Genomic DNA, 16613 nt, shown 5'->3' on the forward strand with positions numbered 1-16613 from the left:
TACTAGTGCCATGTAATTTCTATTGATCCTTTCGTTCCTTTCATTTTTCCAGTTTTTGTTTTTGTTTTTGTTTCATTCTCTCTCCTTCTTTCTCCTATCCTCTCCTTTCCATCATTGCATTCGACCTAACCGATATTTTGTATTCGAGAAAGACTAATTACAACTAGGTTCTTAGTAATAATTAACGTAAAGTCGCGGTCGTAAACTTAAATGAAGATGGCAAAGCGGTTCTTTAATTAATTCCGTAAGATCCTCGTGTACCTCTAGCTTCATTAAGGACTAGTAAATTTTAATACGATCTTCAACTTCAAAATGGCACGCGGTTGATAGGCAGAGATAGAGAGAGAAAAAGAGAGAGAGATAGATAGATAGACAGATAGAGTTAGAGAGACAGAAAGAGAGAGAGAGAGAGAGAAAAAGGGAGAGAATTTATATACGGACATATAAGCACGTACAATAGATATTTACAGTGATGTACATCTCTCATGGAATTTCATTGAGTAATCTCTCGCACGGTTCTTTTACGATAGTCATTCGCGATCGTTGTCGGTCAAACGTTTCGTAATCCGAATATTGCTATCTGTCTGCACTTTCACGATTACAGCAAGGAAAGATTAGTGAGAGAGAGAGAGAGAGAGAGAGAGAGAGAGAGAGAGAGAGAGAGAGAGAGAGAGAGGTTCGAAGATTTCACTTCGGAATACCTTCATCCAATTTCGAGTTATCGAGTTATCGAAGCGGATCATTTTGTATGTATTTTATGTAGAAAAGGAAGACATCAAGAGAGATAAAGAGAAAAAGAAAGAAAGAGAGAGAAGTCTAGTAGATCGGACTTTACCAACCAATAACTATTCCTGTTATCATTAAGCCTATTAGTAATCGAGAGTCGGAGCCGATTATAAAACGACTATCCGATTTCCTGCTTTTTAAATCTTTCCGGAAGGTGTTCTTAGGAAGGGTGACTATTCTAACGAAGAATAAGTAATAGGAGATAGGCATGAGGAAGAGGAAGAACGAAGGTTGATGGGGGGGAACGGGAGAGAAAAAAGGGGAGGGGGGAGGGGGCGGGTTGGGAGGAAAGGGAATAAGGACAGAGGGGAGGTCAAAAGATGAAAGTTATACGTTAACGAATAACACCAGGCACTCTATTGGGGCGATAAAGTACGATGGATAATTAATTTTATAGCCACTCAATTACCAAGGGAATCGGCTACCGGTAATACTCGAGACTTATTTTCGTTAGTCGCGCCAATAAGAAGAAACAAATAATCCCATTTTCGTTTTCTTAAGGAGAAGGACAGAGAGAAAGAAAGAAAGAAAGAAAGAGAGATAAAAGAAATGTTGGACTTTTCTCGTAAGAAGATAATAATCAATTTTCGAAATGCTACTGTCCCTAACCTTCTATCTATTTATATATTCTACTATTCTTTCTTACTTCATTATATTGCACAATTTCGTTCGTCAATAAAAAAAAACACTGATAATTTCTCTCTCTCTCTCTCTCTCTATCTTTCTCTTCTTTTTCCCCTTGAATACAACAAGCTCAACGAGTTCGTTCGCAACGAACCAGTTACACATCTTTCTTGAATGTTTCCCAGATTTTTTTTCTCTCTTGATAAATTTAAATGAGAGAAGTACATCACTCGTTCTTTTTCTTTTCTTTTTTTCTTTTTTATTTTTTTTACGAACCGAGTCTTTATTATGTAAGATAGGATTAGGGGTAAGGGCGATCGGAGAGGAGAGAAGGCGAGAGGTCGGGTGAGAAAGAAGAGAATAAAAAGAATAAAAAGAATAAAAAGAATAAAAAGAATAAAAAAAAAAAAAAAAAAAAAGAAAAAGAAAGGTCTTCTTTGATCGTTTCTCCAGCGATCACGTGATCGCTCGATCACAGGTAATTGCAAGTAAATTCGAATTGTCACGCATTATCACGGTAGCCTCGAGAAAACTTGTGGCATGGATCGTCAGGGGTTCTCATTCGGGTCTTTATCTCTCTCTCTCTCTCTCTCTCTCTCTCTCTCTCTCTCTCTCTCTCTCTTTTTCTCTTGCTACATCGGTAAGAGTAAAATAACTTTTAACTTAAGTGCATATGGGTATGTACTCACGTACCGATATGTACGTAAGTAAGTACATACATACGTCATTATCGTACACATACACACACACATATATATATATATATATATATATATATATATATATATATATATATATCTTTAAGATAATGATCGTAGTAGTAAAGTATCGTGAGAATTTGATTGATAACCTAACGAAATAAGAATATTCATGGGGTTATATATATTTTATCATGAAGCATCACGCAATATAATACAATATAATATAATATAATATAATATACAAAGTTTCAGATGAGAAATGATCTTTCAAAAAATTAGCCCGAAGTAATTTCCGAAAGGCATAACTTTCTTTGATATCGAACCGAGATAGAAAAATCTTACCGTGAATAAACACGAATTGTAGCGGGGCCGTAAAGTTTTCCTTACAATGCATGAAATCGAACGCGTTATCGCGCGACGCATCGACACGATAGAACTTTAATTTCTCGCCTTTCGCTCCAGAAAAGCATTCTGTCCTTCTCTCTCTCTCTCTCTCTCTCTCTCTCTCTCTCTTTATCTCTCTTACAGACACATACAGTAATACACATTTTATTCGATGGTATAACATAGTCGATAATCTTTGTACGAGATCGTTCCTTTTACTCGATATCGTCTCTCTCTCTCTCTCTCTCTCTCTCTCTCTCTCTCTCCCGTGTTATGCGAGAGTGCGTTCACACCGAATCAAGAAAGCTATCGTACTCCACCATCCTGGACCATTCAAAGAAGAAAGAGCTTTTCTGTCAAGACGGACGGACGGACCGAAGGATCGACGGACCGACGGACGAACGAATGGACGGATGGACGGTTACATAACTACGGGATGCTTATAGGAGAGAGAGAGAGAGAGAGAGAGAGAGAGAAAAGATAAATAGATAGAAAGAGGGAGAAGCATTGTGCTATTCGATGTACATGAGAAAGCGAAAAGGTAGAGGAGGCGGGGGTAGATTTAGAAATTTAGTACATAGACAGTAAATGGGGTATCATGTTCAGTCTAAGGCTTAAGGACTTTTGTTTGGCGTGGGAGGCTGCTGGCTGCTGCACTGGCCGCTTGGTCCCACCTGATCCGACGAAAAGAGAGAGAAACAGAGAAAGAGAAAGAGAGAGAGAGAGAGAGAGAGAGAGAGAGAGAGAGAGAGAGAGAGAGAGAGAGAGAGAGAAAGAGACGACGGACCCAACCAGACCCATTCACCGGCAAAAGTTTTCGTTTTCATTCGATTTCTTACGTATCGCGTCGCGTGGAATAAAGTAAAGATCGAAAAAAAAGATAAAATCTTTTCTTCGTTGATGCCGTTTCAAGGAACTTCCCTGATCCGATTGGATATCTCCACCCTATAGATAAATTGACATTCTACAAAAAGGATTGTCAAAGGTTCGTCGATGTTTTGACAGTTTATTTATGTTTCGTTAAATTTCAAATTTTTTTTTTTTTTCTAATATTCCTGTACGAATTCGCAAACGAAGGTAAAATTAATCCTATCGTTTTAACTAGCTCTGTATGTAATAATACTGCTGGTTAGATTTTTTTATTTTTTTATATATCTTTTTCTGTTTTTTTTTTTTCTTTTTTTATAGAAGGGCTTGATTCTCAGTCAAAGGTTCAAATGCGAAAGTTTATGATATTGTTGTTGATTGACAAGAAAATTTTTCTTGTTAAAAAATATCACGTAACACGTTAAAGTATAGAAAATGTTGTTTGAAATTGATCGGCGAAATTGACGTGCTGTAATATTTTACGAGGATTGACATAAGAATTAATAAAAATATCGTACGAATTCAATTAATTAATATAAACAAATAAAAGAAAGAAAGAAACAAGAAAAAAAGAAGAAACGGCCCAATCAAGTTTCTTCTTCTTCCCGTAAGAGAAGATTCGATTAAAATTAGATCTAAGCCGATGTTTTTGGGACGGTCGACGATTCACCGTTGAAAAAGAAGGAGAAGCAAAAGATGATGAAGAAGAGAAAGGGCCCTTCGTTACACTCCAACTTCTCTTCCGCGGAGTAGCTGCTGTTGGTGCTGCTGTAACCGCTGCTGCTGTTGCTGTCTGGTGTATACAAAACGCCGATGCTGTAGGAAAAGAAGGAGAAGGAGGAGAAGAAGAAGAAGAAGAAGAAGAAGAAGATGAAGAAGAAGAAGAGGAGGAGGAAGAGGAGGATCCGGGGAGAGGGATAAAAAATCGAGTGGAAAAAATGACGGGCCTCTCGCTACCGTAGTGCGTGATCAGGTGAGGCCCTTTTACCAAGACTGGCACACGCGCTCGCGCGTTCACGACCAACGACGTTCTCTCGTAATGATGCTCTGCTGGATGAGTATATCTTTTATCTTTCTCTCTCTCTCTCTCTCTCTCTCTCTTTCTCTATGTGTATGTATGTGTATAGGTGTGTGTATATAAATACGTATGTATATGTATGCTCCGTATACCTTTCGTGGTCACCGCGAGAATGAAGAATGGGCCTTGCGAAATCACTTTGCCTTCGCGGTTCCTCTTCTCGATTAGTATTACTAAAAAAAAATCATGATATACTTGGAAAGAAACGGTCTGGATTTATTTATTTATTTATTTATTTTTGTTCTTTTTTTTTTGTTTTCCTTTTTTTTTTTCGTTTCACGTTGAGATTCACATCGAAGGATAAACGATTCGACGTTGCATTAACTCAATGGAATAATCGTTAAGTTAATTCGTTGGAAAATTAGATAAGTAGATATTTAGATAATTAGATGAGTATTTAATTAAATAGTTAGTTAGTCAGGTAGGTGCGTGAATAAATACGTAATAAACGATATATTTGCCCCGATTAGATTTCTTTTAAAATGATTTCTAATATTATTTATCAAAATGACTCGTTGCGATCGCGATTGGTACAAATGAATTTCGTTCGATCAATGTCATCGAACCGTTTAGCGATTCATTTCTAATTCACAAAAGCAGATACATATATTATTCGACGTATGAATGTATTATTTTCACGATGATAGGAACAAATCGTTATAGAAGATGATACCATTACGCAATATATACATACATACATACGTATGTATGTAACAAGCATATTGAAATTGATTGGCCCGTTAAACATTAATTAAATTCATTATTATAAAATGACCGCGTGTATGCGTATACGCGACGTCCATTCACGAGGATTATTCAAAGATTGAGAGAGTATATCTTTTATGTATTCGTATTTTTTTTTTTTTTTATTCTCACTTCCCTTCTCTCACATTTTAATCCTCCATCCCTCCGTCCCTCCCTTTCTCAACGCCTCCTCCTCCCGTCATTTCAGACCTTTTGGAGCAATTACTCCTCCGTATGATTTCCGCGACGCGGTTAACTAGATACGCGTTGCGGTTTGCCCGCTCACGAAGATCGTACTCGTGCACATGTTTTAAACCAAAGGAGGATGATATCGAGCTTTGGGTATCGATTGGAATGGTGAATGTGAACGATGTACTTATCATCCGAGTAGTTGCTCATAAGAAAGAGTGATGAGTAAGTAGAGTAATGTAGAGTGAGTGAGTGAGTGAGTGAGTGAGAGAGTAAGTGAGTGAGTGAGTGAGTGAGTGAGTCAGTGAATGTATTTCAAAGATAAAGAAGAAAGAAAAAGAGAGAAAGAGAAAGATAGATAGAGAGAGAGAGAGAGAGAGAGAGAGAGAGAGAGAGAGAGAGAAAATTCAGTGAATGGTCGAAGCAAGATACGAAGAAGAAGGATACGAGGCGAGGAATCAGAGTGGCTTGGAAATGGGATAAGGGGTGAGGGAGGGTAGAAGGGTAGGGTGGAGTGTTGGGGGAGGGAGACGAGGCAGGATGCTGCGCCGTCACGGTACACTAGCCTCCGGACTCGAATCCCGGACCCTCCGGCCACGGAGGTGCATAGCTTCATTCAGGAGAGGCAGCTTTTTTTTACTTCTTTTTTCCTTTTTATTTTTTTCTTCTTCTTCTTCTTCTTCTTCTTCTTCTACTTCTTTTTCTTTTACTTCTTACTTCTTACTTTTTACCTCTTACTTCTTCTTTTTTCTCTTTTCCCTCTTATTTCTGTTTTTCTTCTTTCTTTCTTTTTTTTTTTTTTTTTTTCTTTTTGTCCTGTTTCGTTTTGTTTTATTTCCTTTCTTTCCCCTTTACCTTTTTACTTTTTCCTCCTTACTCTTTTCTTTCTAATTCACTCTCTTTTTATCTTAGCGATGTTCCTTCCACTTACTTTTTCCACTTCCATCCTATATTGCATCGTACCACGAGAAACGTTGTATCCTCTTCGTCCTCTTAGTCATCGATATTCCGTCGTCGTTGGAGAGTGAGTGAGAGAAAGAGAGAGAGAAAAAGAGAGAGAGAGAGAGAGAGAGAGAGAGAAATACGTTGATAAGATTTTCTTTATCATATTTCTTTTGACATTTTTTCCTTTTCTTTTCCTAAAAAAAATTATTAGATGGAAATGATTAATCCCATATCCGATAAATAATATCGATCAATTGATTGATCGATCGATCGGGATCCATTTACTTTGCTTGTCCGTTTAATTTTCTTTCGAGTTTCTTTGTTGAATTTGTTGAAGAACGAAGTTGCTTTGTCGATGTTCGATTTTTTTGTGTTTTCTTTTTTTTTTGCGATAAACGATAATTACTGATGAGCGATAATTTTGCCACTCTCTCTCTCTCTCTCTCTCTTTCTCTCGAGGTCTCTGTCTCTCTATCTTTTTTTCAACTCGAAGAAAGAGAATCCGGAAAAGAAGAGAATAAACGAGGACTAAGGAAGCAATCTGATTTATTATTGATTTCCTGCAGGAGAAAGTGAAAATATTCATTGAAACGTAGCTTATTAGCTCGTTTCGCATTAAATTCGCTTCGATACGTATGATTTCCTCTTCTTTTTTTATTTTTTTCTTTTTTTTCTTTTTGGTTTTCTTTTCTTCTTTCACTTCTTCTTTTTTCTTCTCCCTTTTTTTCTATTCTTTTTTTATTTCTCTCTCTCTCTCTCTCTCTCTCTCTCTTTCTTATTTCCTTTCTTTTTATTTATTTATTTATTTTTGTACTTTTAACGATGGTCCACGATTTTATTTCGAAATAACGTCTAATTACTGTCTCTCACGCTCGAAATCCTTTGCCCTGCTTTCACGTTCGCGTAAGTAGAAAGACGACGATGGTGCGGCTCGTCGATCATTCCTTTTTCTACGAACGTTTAAAGTGTTCCCTTTTTACGGGCTTGAAAAGCGCTTGACAAATTTTCTGACATTTCGATTAAAATCGATTGGGATATATTTTTGAATGGAGAAGAGAGAGAAAGAAAAAAAAATATATATATATATATGTAAATAGAACAAAAAAAAAAGGAAAGAAATAAAACAGGAGGAATGATAAAGTAACGTCGATGGGAGATCAAAGGAATCGAGAAGGTGGAAATTTTCATTGTAACTTCTTCGTTCGAAGAAAGAAAAAAAAAAAGAATTATCTTTTGACTTTGAACAGGATATATTCATTGACATGAGAAGTTAGCGAGTAAGAGAGAGAGAGAGAGAGAGAGAGAGAGAGAGAGAGAGAGAGAGAGAGAGAGAGAGAGAGAGAGAGAGAGAGAACCATTGCAAAATGACAACGAAACCGATTAATCGTCAAAGAGATTAGCGAAACGAGTCTCGCCGGTACCGTTGAACGAAATTAAGTGTAATTTCTGGCCGTGCTCTTCCCTTTACGAAATAAGGTAGGACGGAAGGCGTGGCCGCTACGAGAATTTTATTAAAAGGCGGAGGCGAGGAAATTTCGACGCTTATATATCGTCGGTCCGTTTGACTCTCTATCTATCTCTCTCTCTTTTTCTCTTTCTCTCTATCTCTTTTAGTTCGAGCTGCCTTTATTACGCGGATTGAAAGTAATTATGTGAACGGTTAGTTAGAGAAGAGGTCGAACGTCCTTACACGTCGAATTTAATAATTCAAAGCTCTCGCGGAAGGACCCATAGGAGTCCGAATATCAATCTTCCTTCGCGATTAATCAAAAAGGAGTTTCTTAATGGCTAAGGTAGAAAGACTATTAAGAGTATAGAAAAAAAAAAAAAAGAAAAAAAAAAAAAGAAACGAAGAAAGGAGATAAAGAAACGATTAGGAAAGATTTTTATGTCGACGTTCGATAAGGAAGAAACGAAAAGGCGACGTTTCCGTTTTCGAATGATTTCAACGTACTACAAATTCCGCTTTCCATCGAACGATCTACCAAGGACGAATTATCCTTCGTTTGTGAAGGCCGGCTCCATTCGTTTCACCGATCGTGCCTTGTCAGCGTGCTTCCGTTCTACCGGGAACTCAACGCAAATTTTCTTCTTACGTCTTTATACATTTATAGATATACATATACATATACATATACATATACATATACATATATATATATATATATATATATATATATATATATATTACGTACGTAAGAATAAAAATTTCTTAAAGAGGTAATTCGCAAACAGGATATATATTTACACTTCGAAATTATATTTCTTATCATTTATTTATAATATTTAAATCGTAACGGTACGACAAAGTGATGAAGAAAAAAAAAAAATTATACGTCTTTACTTTTAATGTTTTTGCACGTAAAATTGTATTCGCATAAAATGAGCCCCGAAGAATGATATCAGGAGTGTAAAACACAATTTTTTTTACACTCGATATCGTCACGTTATTTTATATATAATGTCTATTTATGTAGATTGAAATGATGAAAGAAAATGGTCGGCTGGAAAAAAGAAAAAAGATAAAAAGAAGAAAAAAAAAAAAAAAAGAAAAGAAAAGAAAAAAAGAAAAATAAATAAGGCGCGAGAGAATGAAATATATTCTTCTTACTTTCTTCACGTACGCATATATGCCCGAGTATTCGATATATAATGAGCTAAAGATTGATAACAACGGAATATATATTTTTTACGCTTGGAATCGGTCCAATTATTTATGCGTATCTTACTTAAATCGAAATGATAAGACTAAATGGATGACTGGTAAAAAAAAAAAAAAAAAAAAAAGAAAACAAAAAGAAGAAAAATAATCAGATATGTAAATTTTCTTCGCATGTGTGCAAGTTATATGGCCATACAAGTGCATTCGAGTTGTACTTAAGAGTAATACCAACAATATATATTTACAATTGCAATTGTCACATCATTAATAGATTCAAAACCGAAATGATAGAACAAATTAGTGAAAAGAGAGAGAAAAAAAAAAAGAAAAAAAAAAAAATAATCGAGAATGCAAATTTTCTTTTTACATTCATATTTTATATTCATAGATTCGGTATATATACACGTGTCTGTTTATCATGAATAAAATAAAATAAATGAGTGATACAAATAGAATATTTTTATACTTGTAATCGTCGCGTCATTTATGTATCTATCATGTTGATATAGTTGGAAAAAAAGTAATGAACGAAACAAAGAAAGAAAGGAAAAAATAATCGCGATCATTAAATTTTCTTATGTTTAAACGTGATATAAACATGTATTGTACATATGTTCGAATAAAATGAATTGAAATGTTAACAAAATATATTTATGTATGAAATCATCAAATCGTTTAAATATTCAAGTAAATATGGTAAAAGAGAAAGTATTATATTAAACAAAACAAAAAGAAAAAAAAAACAGAAAAACATTAGAGAAAGAAAATATTATGATCGCAAATTGATCGGGAATGTTCGTCTTCGTTCTTTTGCGTTCTTAAATACAAAGTGAAAGACCGCAACGTTTTAAACCGCGTTCTTCGCTAATGAATCGTGTGATTACCAAAATAAACAAATTCGAATCTTTGAAAATACCGAAATGGCTTCGTTAAAGACGATCTACTTTCGTTAGCGACCAATCAGGATCAGTTTTGATCGACCCTTATCTCTCTCTCTCTCTCTCTCTCTCTCTCTCTCTGTCTCTTTTCTTCTTTTTCATTACTCAGTGGCTTTTAACTAATAACTTCAAACGATCCTTCTGGATTTCATATCATGATCTTTTTACTTATCTATTTCAATCTTAATAAATATTATCTATAGGAATATATTTATATGTATATATATATATATATATATATATATATTAATCCTTAAAAATTATAAATATTATGATAAAATAGATCGAAAAAAATTCCAGTAAAACGGATTTAAGATTCGAGAATCATTCATCGATTTTTCATTATATATATATATATATATTTTCTTTTTTTTTTTTTAAATATATATATATATATTTTCTTTTTCTTTATCTTTTTTTATTTTTAATTAATTTTCGTTAATAGGATAAAATATATAAAGATCGATAACGAAATAATCGAGTTGTATCTCTGAAAGAACTAATCAAACGTAATGTGCATTACGACTTGAATCATTAATCGATATGATATATTAAGTTAATAAATTTTGATTAGTTTTCCTCGATTTACGATAATCCTAATCAATTTCTATGATCATTCTTTGATAGTATCATTACGATTTAACGATCCACAAAAGTGAAATGTTGTGTGCGTAAACTTTAACTATAGTAAGCGAGGACGATGACGTTCTTCGAACTTTTTTCTCTCTCTCTCTCTCTCCCCCTCTCTCTGTTTCTTTCTTTTTCTCTCTCTCTTTTTTATCTATTGCTTGGTAATAATAATAATTAACATGGAAAGCGCGGAAAGCTGTAAAATTTTAACGATTGTCTCTAAACGGCTCGTAAAGCGTGCATACGTGTGCTCGCGTCTTGAGAAATCGCCCATCCGAATCCAAAATATACAGAATCGCATTGGAAAGTTTCTAATTTGCATTAAAAAAAAAAAAAAAAAAAAAAAAAAAAGAAAGAAAAAAGATGCAAGAAAGGAGTTTAGCGATTGATTTTCGAGGAAGGGCAATCGAATCGGAAAATAAAGATGAAAAGAGAAAAATCACTATTGAAAATTTTAAGAAATAACGATATTTTTTAATGTTGTGGAAAAATTAAAGAAAAAAAAAAAAAAAAAAAAAAAAGAAGAAAAGAAGAGGGACGGTAAGAAATCGAAAGGATTTTACTATTTTTTTTTCTTTCGTTTTCTTTCGTTTTCTTTCCTTTTTTTTCCTTTTTTCTTTTTTTTTTTTGTCGAGAAGTAAAAGGTTCTTATATAAAAGAAATTAGAAAACTACATAAGACCGAGTACTTGAAAATGGTTTTACAGAAGTTTCAAAGAAATAAAAGATGGATATATATATATATATATATATATATATATATATATATATATATTTATATATATATTTATACGATACAAGATAATTCGAGATTTTAGGTTGGATCCACTCGTAAAGTCGTTAAAGAAATAACATTTCGGATGCGGTTATTAGATTTTCGAAAAAAGAAGAAGAAGAACAAATAAAAAAAAAAAAAAAGAAAGAAAAGCAAAGAAAAAAGAGAAAACCTTCTCTGAATTCTGTCTATTTTCTTACCTATTCCCATTTCTTAATCCAGTTAACACGAAACTTATCGATAAGTTAACATTATAAAAACCATTTCAATATTTATAATAATAATTTGTTATAATTCTTTAAATACAATATGTCCTCGATTAATAATATTCAATTGAAGATTTACATTATCGTATGACAAGGGTTAATATGTAAAATTATCGATATAAAAAATACAGTCTTAATTTGTCATAACTAATGTCAAACATGGCTATCGGTGTAGCTATGTCAAAGATAACGTAAGAAATTGTTATCAAATGAATATTTTGTTTACTTAAGAAACTTTTTATATGAATATTTTACCTCCTTTAAGAAACTTACCAAATGAATATTTTGTCTACTTAAGAAACTCTTTCCAAAACATGTGGGTGAAGTCTCTCTCTCTCTCTTTCTTTCTCTCTCTCTCTCTCTCTCTTTCAGTCTCGGTCTCTTTTTCTTTTTCTTTCTCTTTCTCCCTTTCTAGAAGACTTCGTTCCGCAGTCTATTACGTCAGGAACAGAGAAAAGTGGTCGGTCGTTGAATAGCCGGTGTTTTACAACAGTGGCGAGAGTCGAACAACCCTCGTGGCTTTGTCGAATCGTTCCTCGCTGCGCGAAATGTACCTGTGGTAAACGTACCGACTACCGTTTGCCCCCACCTCCACACCCTTTTTTCTCTCCCTCGCACTCTTCTGAACGGTCGAGTAGACCTCGAGGGTCCGTGGAATGAAAGAAAAGAGAAGGGAAACACCGTAAAGAGTTAACTTACTGTAAAATGAACCATCGTCGAGCTTAAGACTCGTTGAAACGAGATGAGACGACGACGATGAGACAGAAAGAGAGCGAGAGCTAGAGCGAGAGCGAGAGCGAGAGAGAGAGAGAGAGTGAGAGAGAGAGAGAGAGAGAGTGAGAGAGAGAGAAAGAGAATGAATTAAATTCCACAAATCTCCTTATACTTTGACTTTTTATTTTTCAACGAAAACTTTTTGTCTTATTAGACGATTAATTTCGTGTATTGAAAATTTGTTTTACTTTTGATTTACTATACCTTTTCTTAATTCGACGAAATCTTTAAGTTACGTGAGTTTTAACGAAATACAAATTAATCTTCGAAAATCTTGACGATTTGTAATGGAATAACAGTAAATAAGTCTCCTTAAAGACTTTGAGAATTTAATTTATTGTAAAATGGATCATCGTCGAGTTTAAGACTCCTTGAAACGAGATAAGACGAAAGGTAAAACCGAAAGAGAGAGAGAGAGAGAGAGAGAGAGAGAGAGAGAGAGAGAGAGAGAGAGAGAGAGAGAGAGAGAGAGAATTAAATAAATTCCGCAAATCTATTTATACATTGACTCTTTATTTTTCAACGAAAACTTTTCGTTTTATTATACGATTACTTAAGAGTATTAAAAATTTGTTTTACTTGGTTTGATTTGACCATATTAACACATAATTTCTTTTAATCTTTAGGTATGTACATCCTAATAATGCACAAATCAATCTTCAAAAATCTTGAACGATTAATAATTATATTTATTTGATAATACTTTTAAAAATCTTGACGATTTGTTAATAAAATAATGGCAAATAAATTTTTATTAAAGACTTCAAGAATAAATTTATAATAAAATGAATCGAGTTTAAAACTCGTTGAGACGAAATAAGACATAGCCGAAATTAAATAGGGCGAATTTAATTATACCTTTGTTTTGAATTTTTCAACAAAAATTTTTTATCTTGTTATTTAGTTAAGCTTCTCTTTCCATCGAGTAATAAAAAATTTGTCTTACTAATTGCTATATTATCACATAATTTGACATCGTCGTTAGTTACATGCATCTTAACAGCTCATAAATTAATTTTTATTCTGGTATCTTCTAAAAAATCTTCTTAATGATTCGTAACGCGATAACAATAAATAAATCTGCAAAGACTTACGAGATTTAATTTATTGAAAAATGGATTATAGTTGAGTTTAAAACTCGTTGAAATGATATAAGACGACGGCCAAAGATCGAAAAAGAGAGGGAACTAAATTGAGCAAATCTAGTTACGCTTTGACTTTGAATTTTACCCCAAAACTTTTCATCTTACTAAGATATAGTTATCTTCTAAGTATTAAAGATACGTCTAACCGATTTCAAGGATCGAATATAATCTCATAATTCAATATCATTTATATAACCCATACGTCTTAGATTAGAAAAGAATTAATTAAAAAAAAAAAAAAAAAAAGAAAAAATATATATATATATTAATATATATTTATATATCCAATAGCCCTCGACGATTTGTAATGCGAATGAAACAAATCCTTTCTTATCGTAATACAATTACACCTATCTATCTATTTGATTTCAAACGCTGAACGAGGACAATGGATAACGATGAGATAATGAAAAAAAAAAAAAAAAAAAAAAAAATAAAATAAAATAAAATAAAGGAAAAAATAAAAAAATAAAAAAATAAAAAAATACAAAAAAAAAGAAACGAAACGAACACGATCGTTTCGATTAAATAAATAAATATATCTAATTCGTCGTCTAATATCATAACCTAAATCACAAAACGAAAATGAGGATGAATTCTCACCTGAGGACACATCTTGCACTGGTACTTTCTCGGCGGATGCGAGTGAGGTCCACCGAGATGAGGGTTGAGATGAGACGGATGAGAGGGCTTCACCGTTAGAGGCTGAGGAACCACCAGTAGACTCGCCGGGGGACTGCCGCTGCTAGATCCACCGGCACCGCGATACTGATCTTCCCCTAAAACAAAAAAAAGAAAAGAAAATTGGAAAGAAAGGAAAAAAGAAAAAAAAGCAAAAAAGAACACATGAATGTAATACAACAAATTCAAGCGTTAATCTGTTACGATTTGTTATCGTCTAACGTACATACGTTTCTTATGAAAAAAAAAAAAAAAACAAAAAAAAAAAAAAAACAAAAACTCTCGAGTAACTATTTATCAAATCGTCGTTCCTTCTTCCTCGCTCGTAATAATACGAAAAGAGAAGAAAAAGAAGAAGAAGAAGAAGAAGAAGAAGAAGAAGAAAAATAAATAAATAAATGAAAAAAAAAAAAGGGAAAACATTTCTTTGATAACGGGAAGAAACGGCAAGAAAAACGAAAACAACAAAAAAAGAGAAGAAGAAGAAAAAGAAGAAGAAGAAGAAGAAGAAGAAGAAGAAGAAGAACAAGAACAAGAACAAGAACAAGAAGAAGGAGAAGAGGAAAGAAAGGAAAGAGAGAAGAAAAAAAAGAAAAAGAAAGCAAGCACTATCGAATACGCGAAAATGTACGTGTCAGTTACTCCATATATAGTTGACTCTTAGTTGTTAGGATTTACCGTGGCGGCTAACGACAGATAATTAACGCAGAAGTAGGCAGTTACGAATTAGATGCAGTGACGAGCGCGCGAGCGCAATAACGCGCGCCGTATGGATGAAAGAGCCCGAGAGTAAGAATGAGGAGAAGGATGGAGAAGGATGGAGAAGGAGGAGGAGGAGGAGGAGGAGGAGGAGGAGGAGGTGGAGGAGGAGGGATTGAGAGGAGGTTGAGGTTGAGGTTGAGGAAGGAGAAGAAGGAAAAGAAGAAGGAGAAAGAGAAAGAGAATGAGAGGAGAGGGAGAGAAGACTGACGCAAGAGAACGTCGTGCAAGGGGCAAGGATCCTGCAGGTTGCAAGGACGAACGATCCTCTATTACGAATACTCGTTATTAAGTCGGAACACTCAATATCGATCGTTGTGTGAATGTGTGTGTTTGTGTGTATACGTGTACATGTGTACGTGCATGTATATATGTGAACGTCTGTATGTATGTGGCAAAGCAGGTGCTCTCACACTTGCTACGGGTACGCCTACGTGTAACACTGCCTGCTTCTTCGTTCCGATTATGATTTCCTGTTGTTGCTGATTCTATTACTTTAGTTGCTGCTGTTTCTATTGCCGTTAAACGCTTTATATTCCTTTATTCTCCTACGTATTACTTTGCTTCGTTATTAACGTAAGTAAAGATTATTTTTTTTTTTTTTTTTCGAAACGAATTTACGCATATTTCAAGATTCTCGCGTGTATGCACCTATGTATGATACGTACGTTTAAATGTAATTTTGTATGTAATTTTTTTTCTTTGTTTTGTTTTTTTTTTTTTTTTTCAAAACAATCGACGCAAGGTACAAACGATGGACTTTTCTTTCAAAAAAATTGCGTGCATTTTTTTTTTTTTACTTCTTTTCTTTCTTCTTCTTCTTCTTCTTCTTCTTCTTCTTTCTAATCTGTTCTCTCTCTATTTTTATCTCCCTCTCTTTCTCTCTTTCTCCTCACATATCTCTACCTTTTTCAATGATACTTTTCAATTTTTTTTTCTTTTCTTTTTCCTTCCAATTTTTCTTTCATATAAAGCATAGTTATGTTATTTTATTATATAGAATAGAATGAAATAAGATTTGAGATTATTTAAGATTGTTAAGATTTTTTTAATAGATCTCTCAATGGAGATCCGTGGATCTATTTATTCCTTTTTTCTTTCTTTTCTTTTCTTTTCTTTTCTTTTCTTTTTCTTTTTTTTTTTGTTCTTTGTTTCCTCCTGTCTTTTTTTATTCTCAACGAAGCACAGTATTGCGAATTTATTTGCGAAGATCGGCAATGTACGAAAACGTTGAATCGAAGAAAATTTCATTTCTATTATATTTAATATCACTCGATATAAAGAAATCGGATGTAATCGTTGATTCCCGATCAAATTCACGAAATATCCAATCGGCCATATTTTTGTACGTCGAGTCGGACGGCAAATTTTCTTCTTCTCTTTTTTTTTTTTTTAAATCGTTCGATCAATCTATATATCATATCGATCGAATTTTATAGAATTAAATTTTCCTTCAATCTTTTACAATACAAGTATATATATATATATATATATATATATATATATATATATATATATATATCTACAAATTTAATCATATTGTTACGATAACGTGATATTTATTTATGTATGTGTCTATATACATATATACCTATGTATATATATTTAACCATTTATCTACTTGCCTATATAATAATAATTCTTCTCTCCTTTTCATAATATAAGG

General features: G+C 33.6%; 1 protein-coding gene across 3 annotated transcripts in view; it reads right to left on the reverse strand.

Moving 5' to 3' along the window:
• Positions 1 to 16613, reverse strand: part of LOC124953900 (zinc finger protein rotund-like) — a 188437-nt gene that overhangs the window by 47350 nt on the left and 124474 nt on the right. For all 3 annotated transcript variants that reach the window (XM_047505950.1, XM_047505940.1, XM_047505960.1), the window contains exon 5: positions 14111 to 14286. In XM_047505950.1, the coding sequence (XP_047361906.1) occupies positions 14111 to 14286 (176 nt within the window). The remainder of the gene's footprint in view (positions 1 to 14110; positions 14287 to 16613) is intronic.

Source organism: Vespa velutina, chromosome 1 (assembly GCF_912470025.1).
Source record: "Vespa velutina chromosome 1, iVesVel2.1, whole genome shotgun sequence".
NCBI lineage: Eukaryota > Metazoa > Arthropoda > Insecta > Hymenoptera > Vespidae > Vespa > Vespa velutina.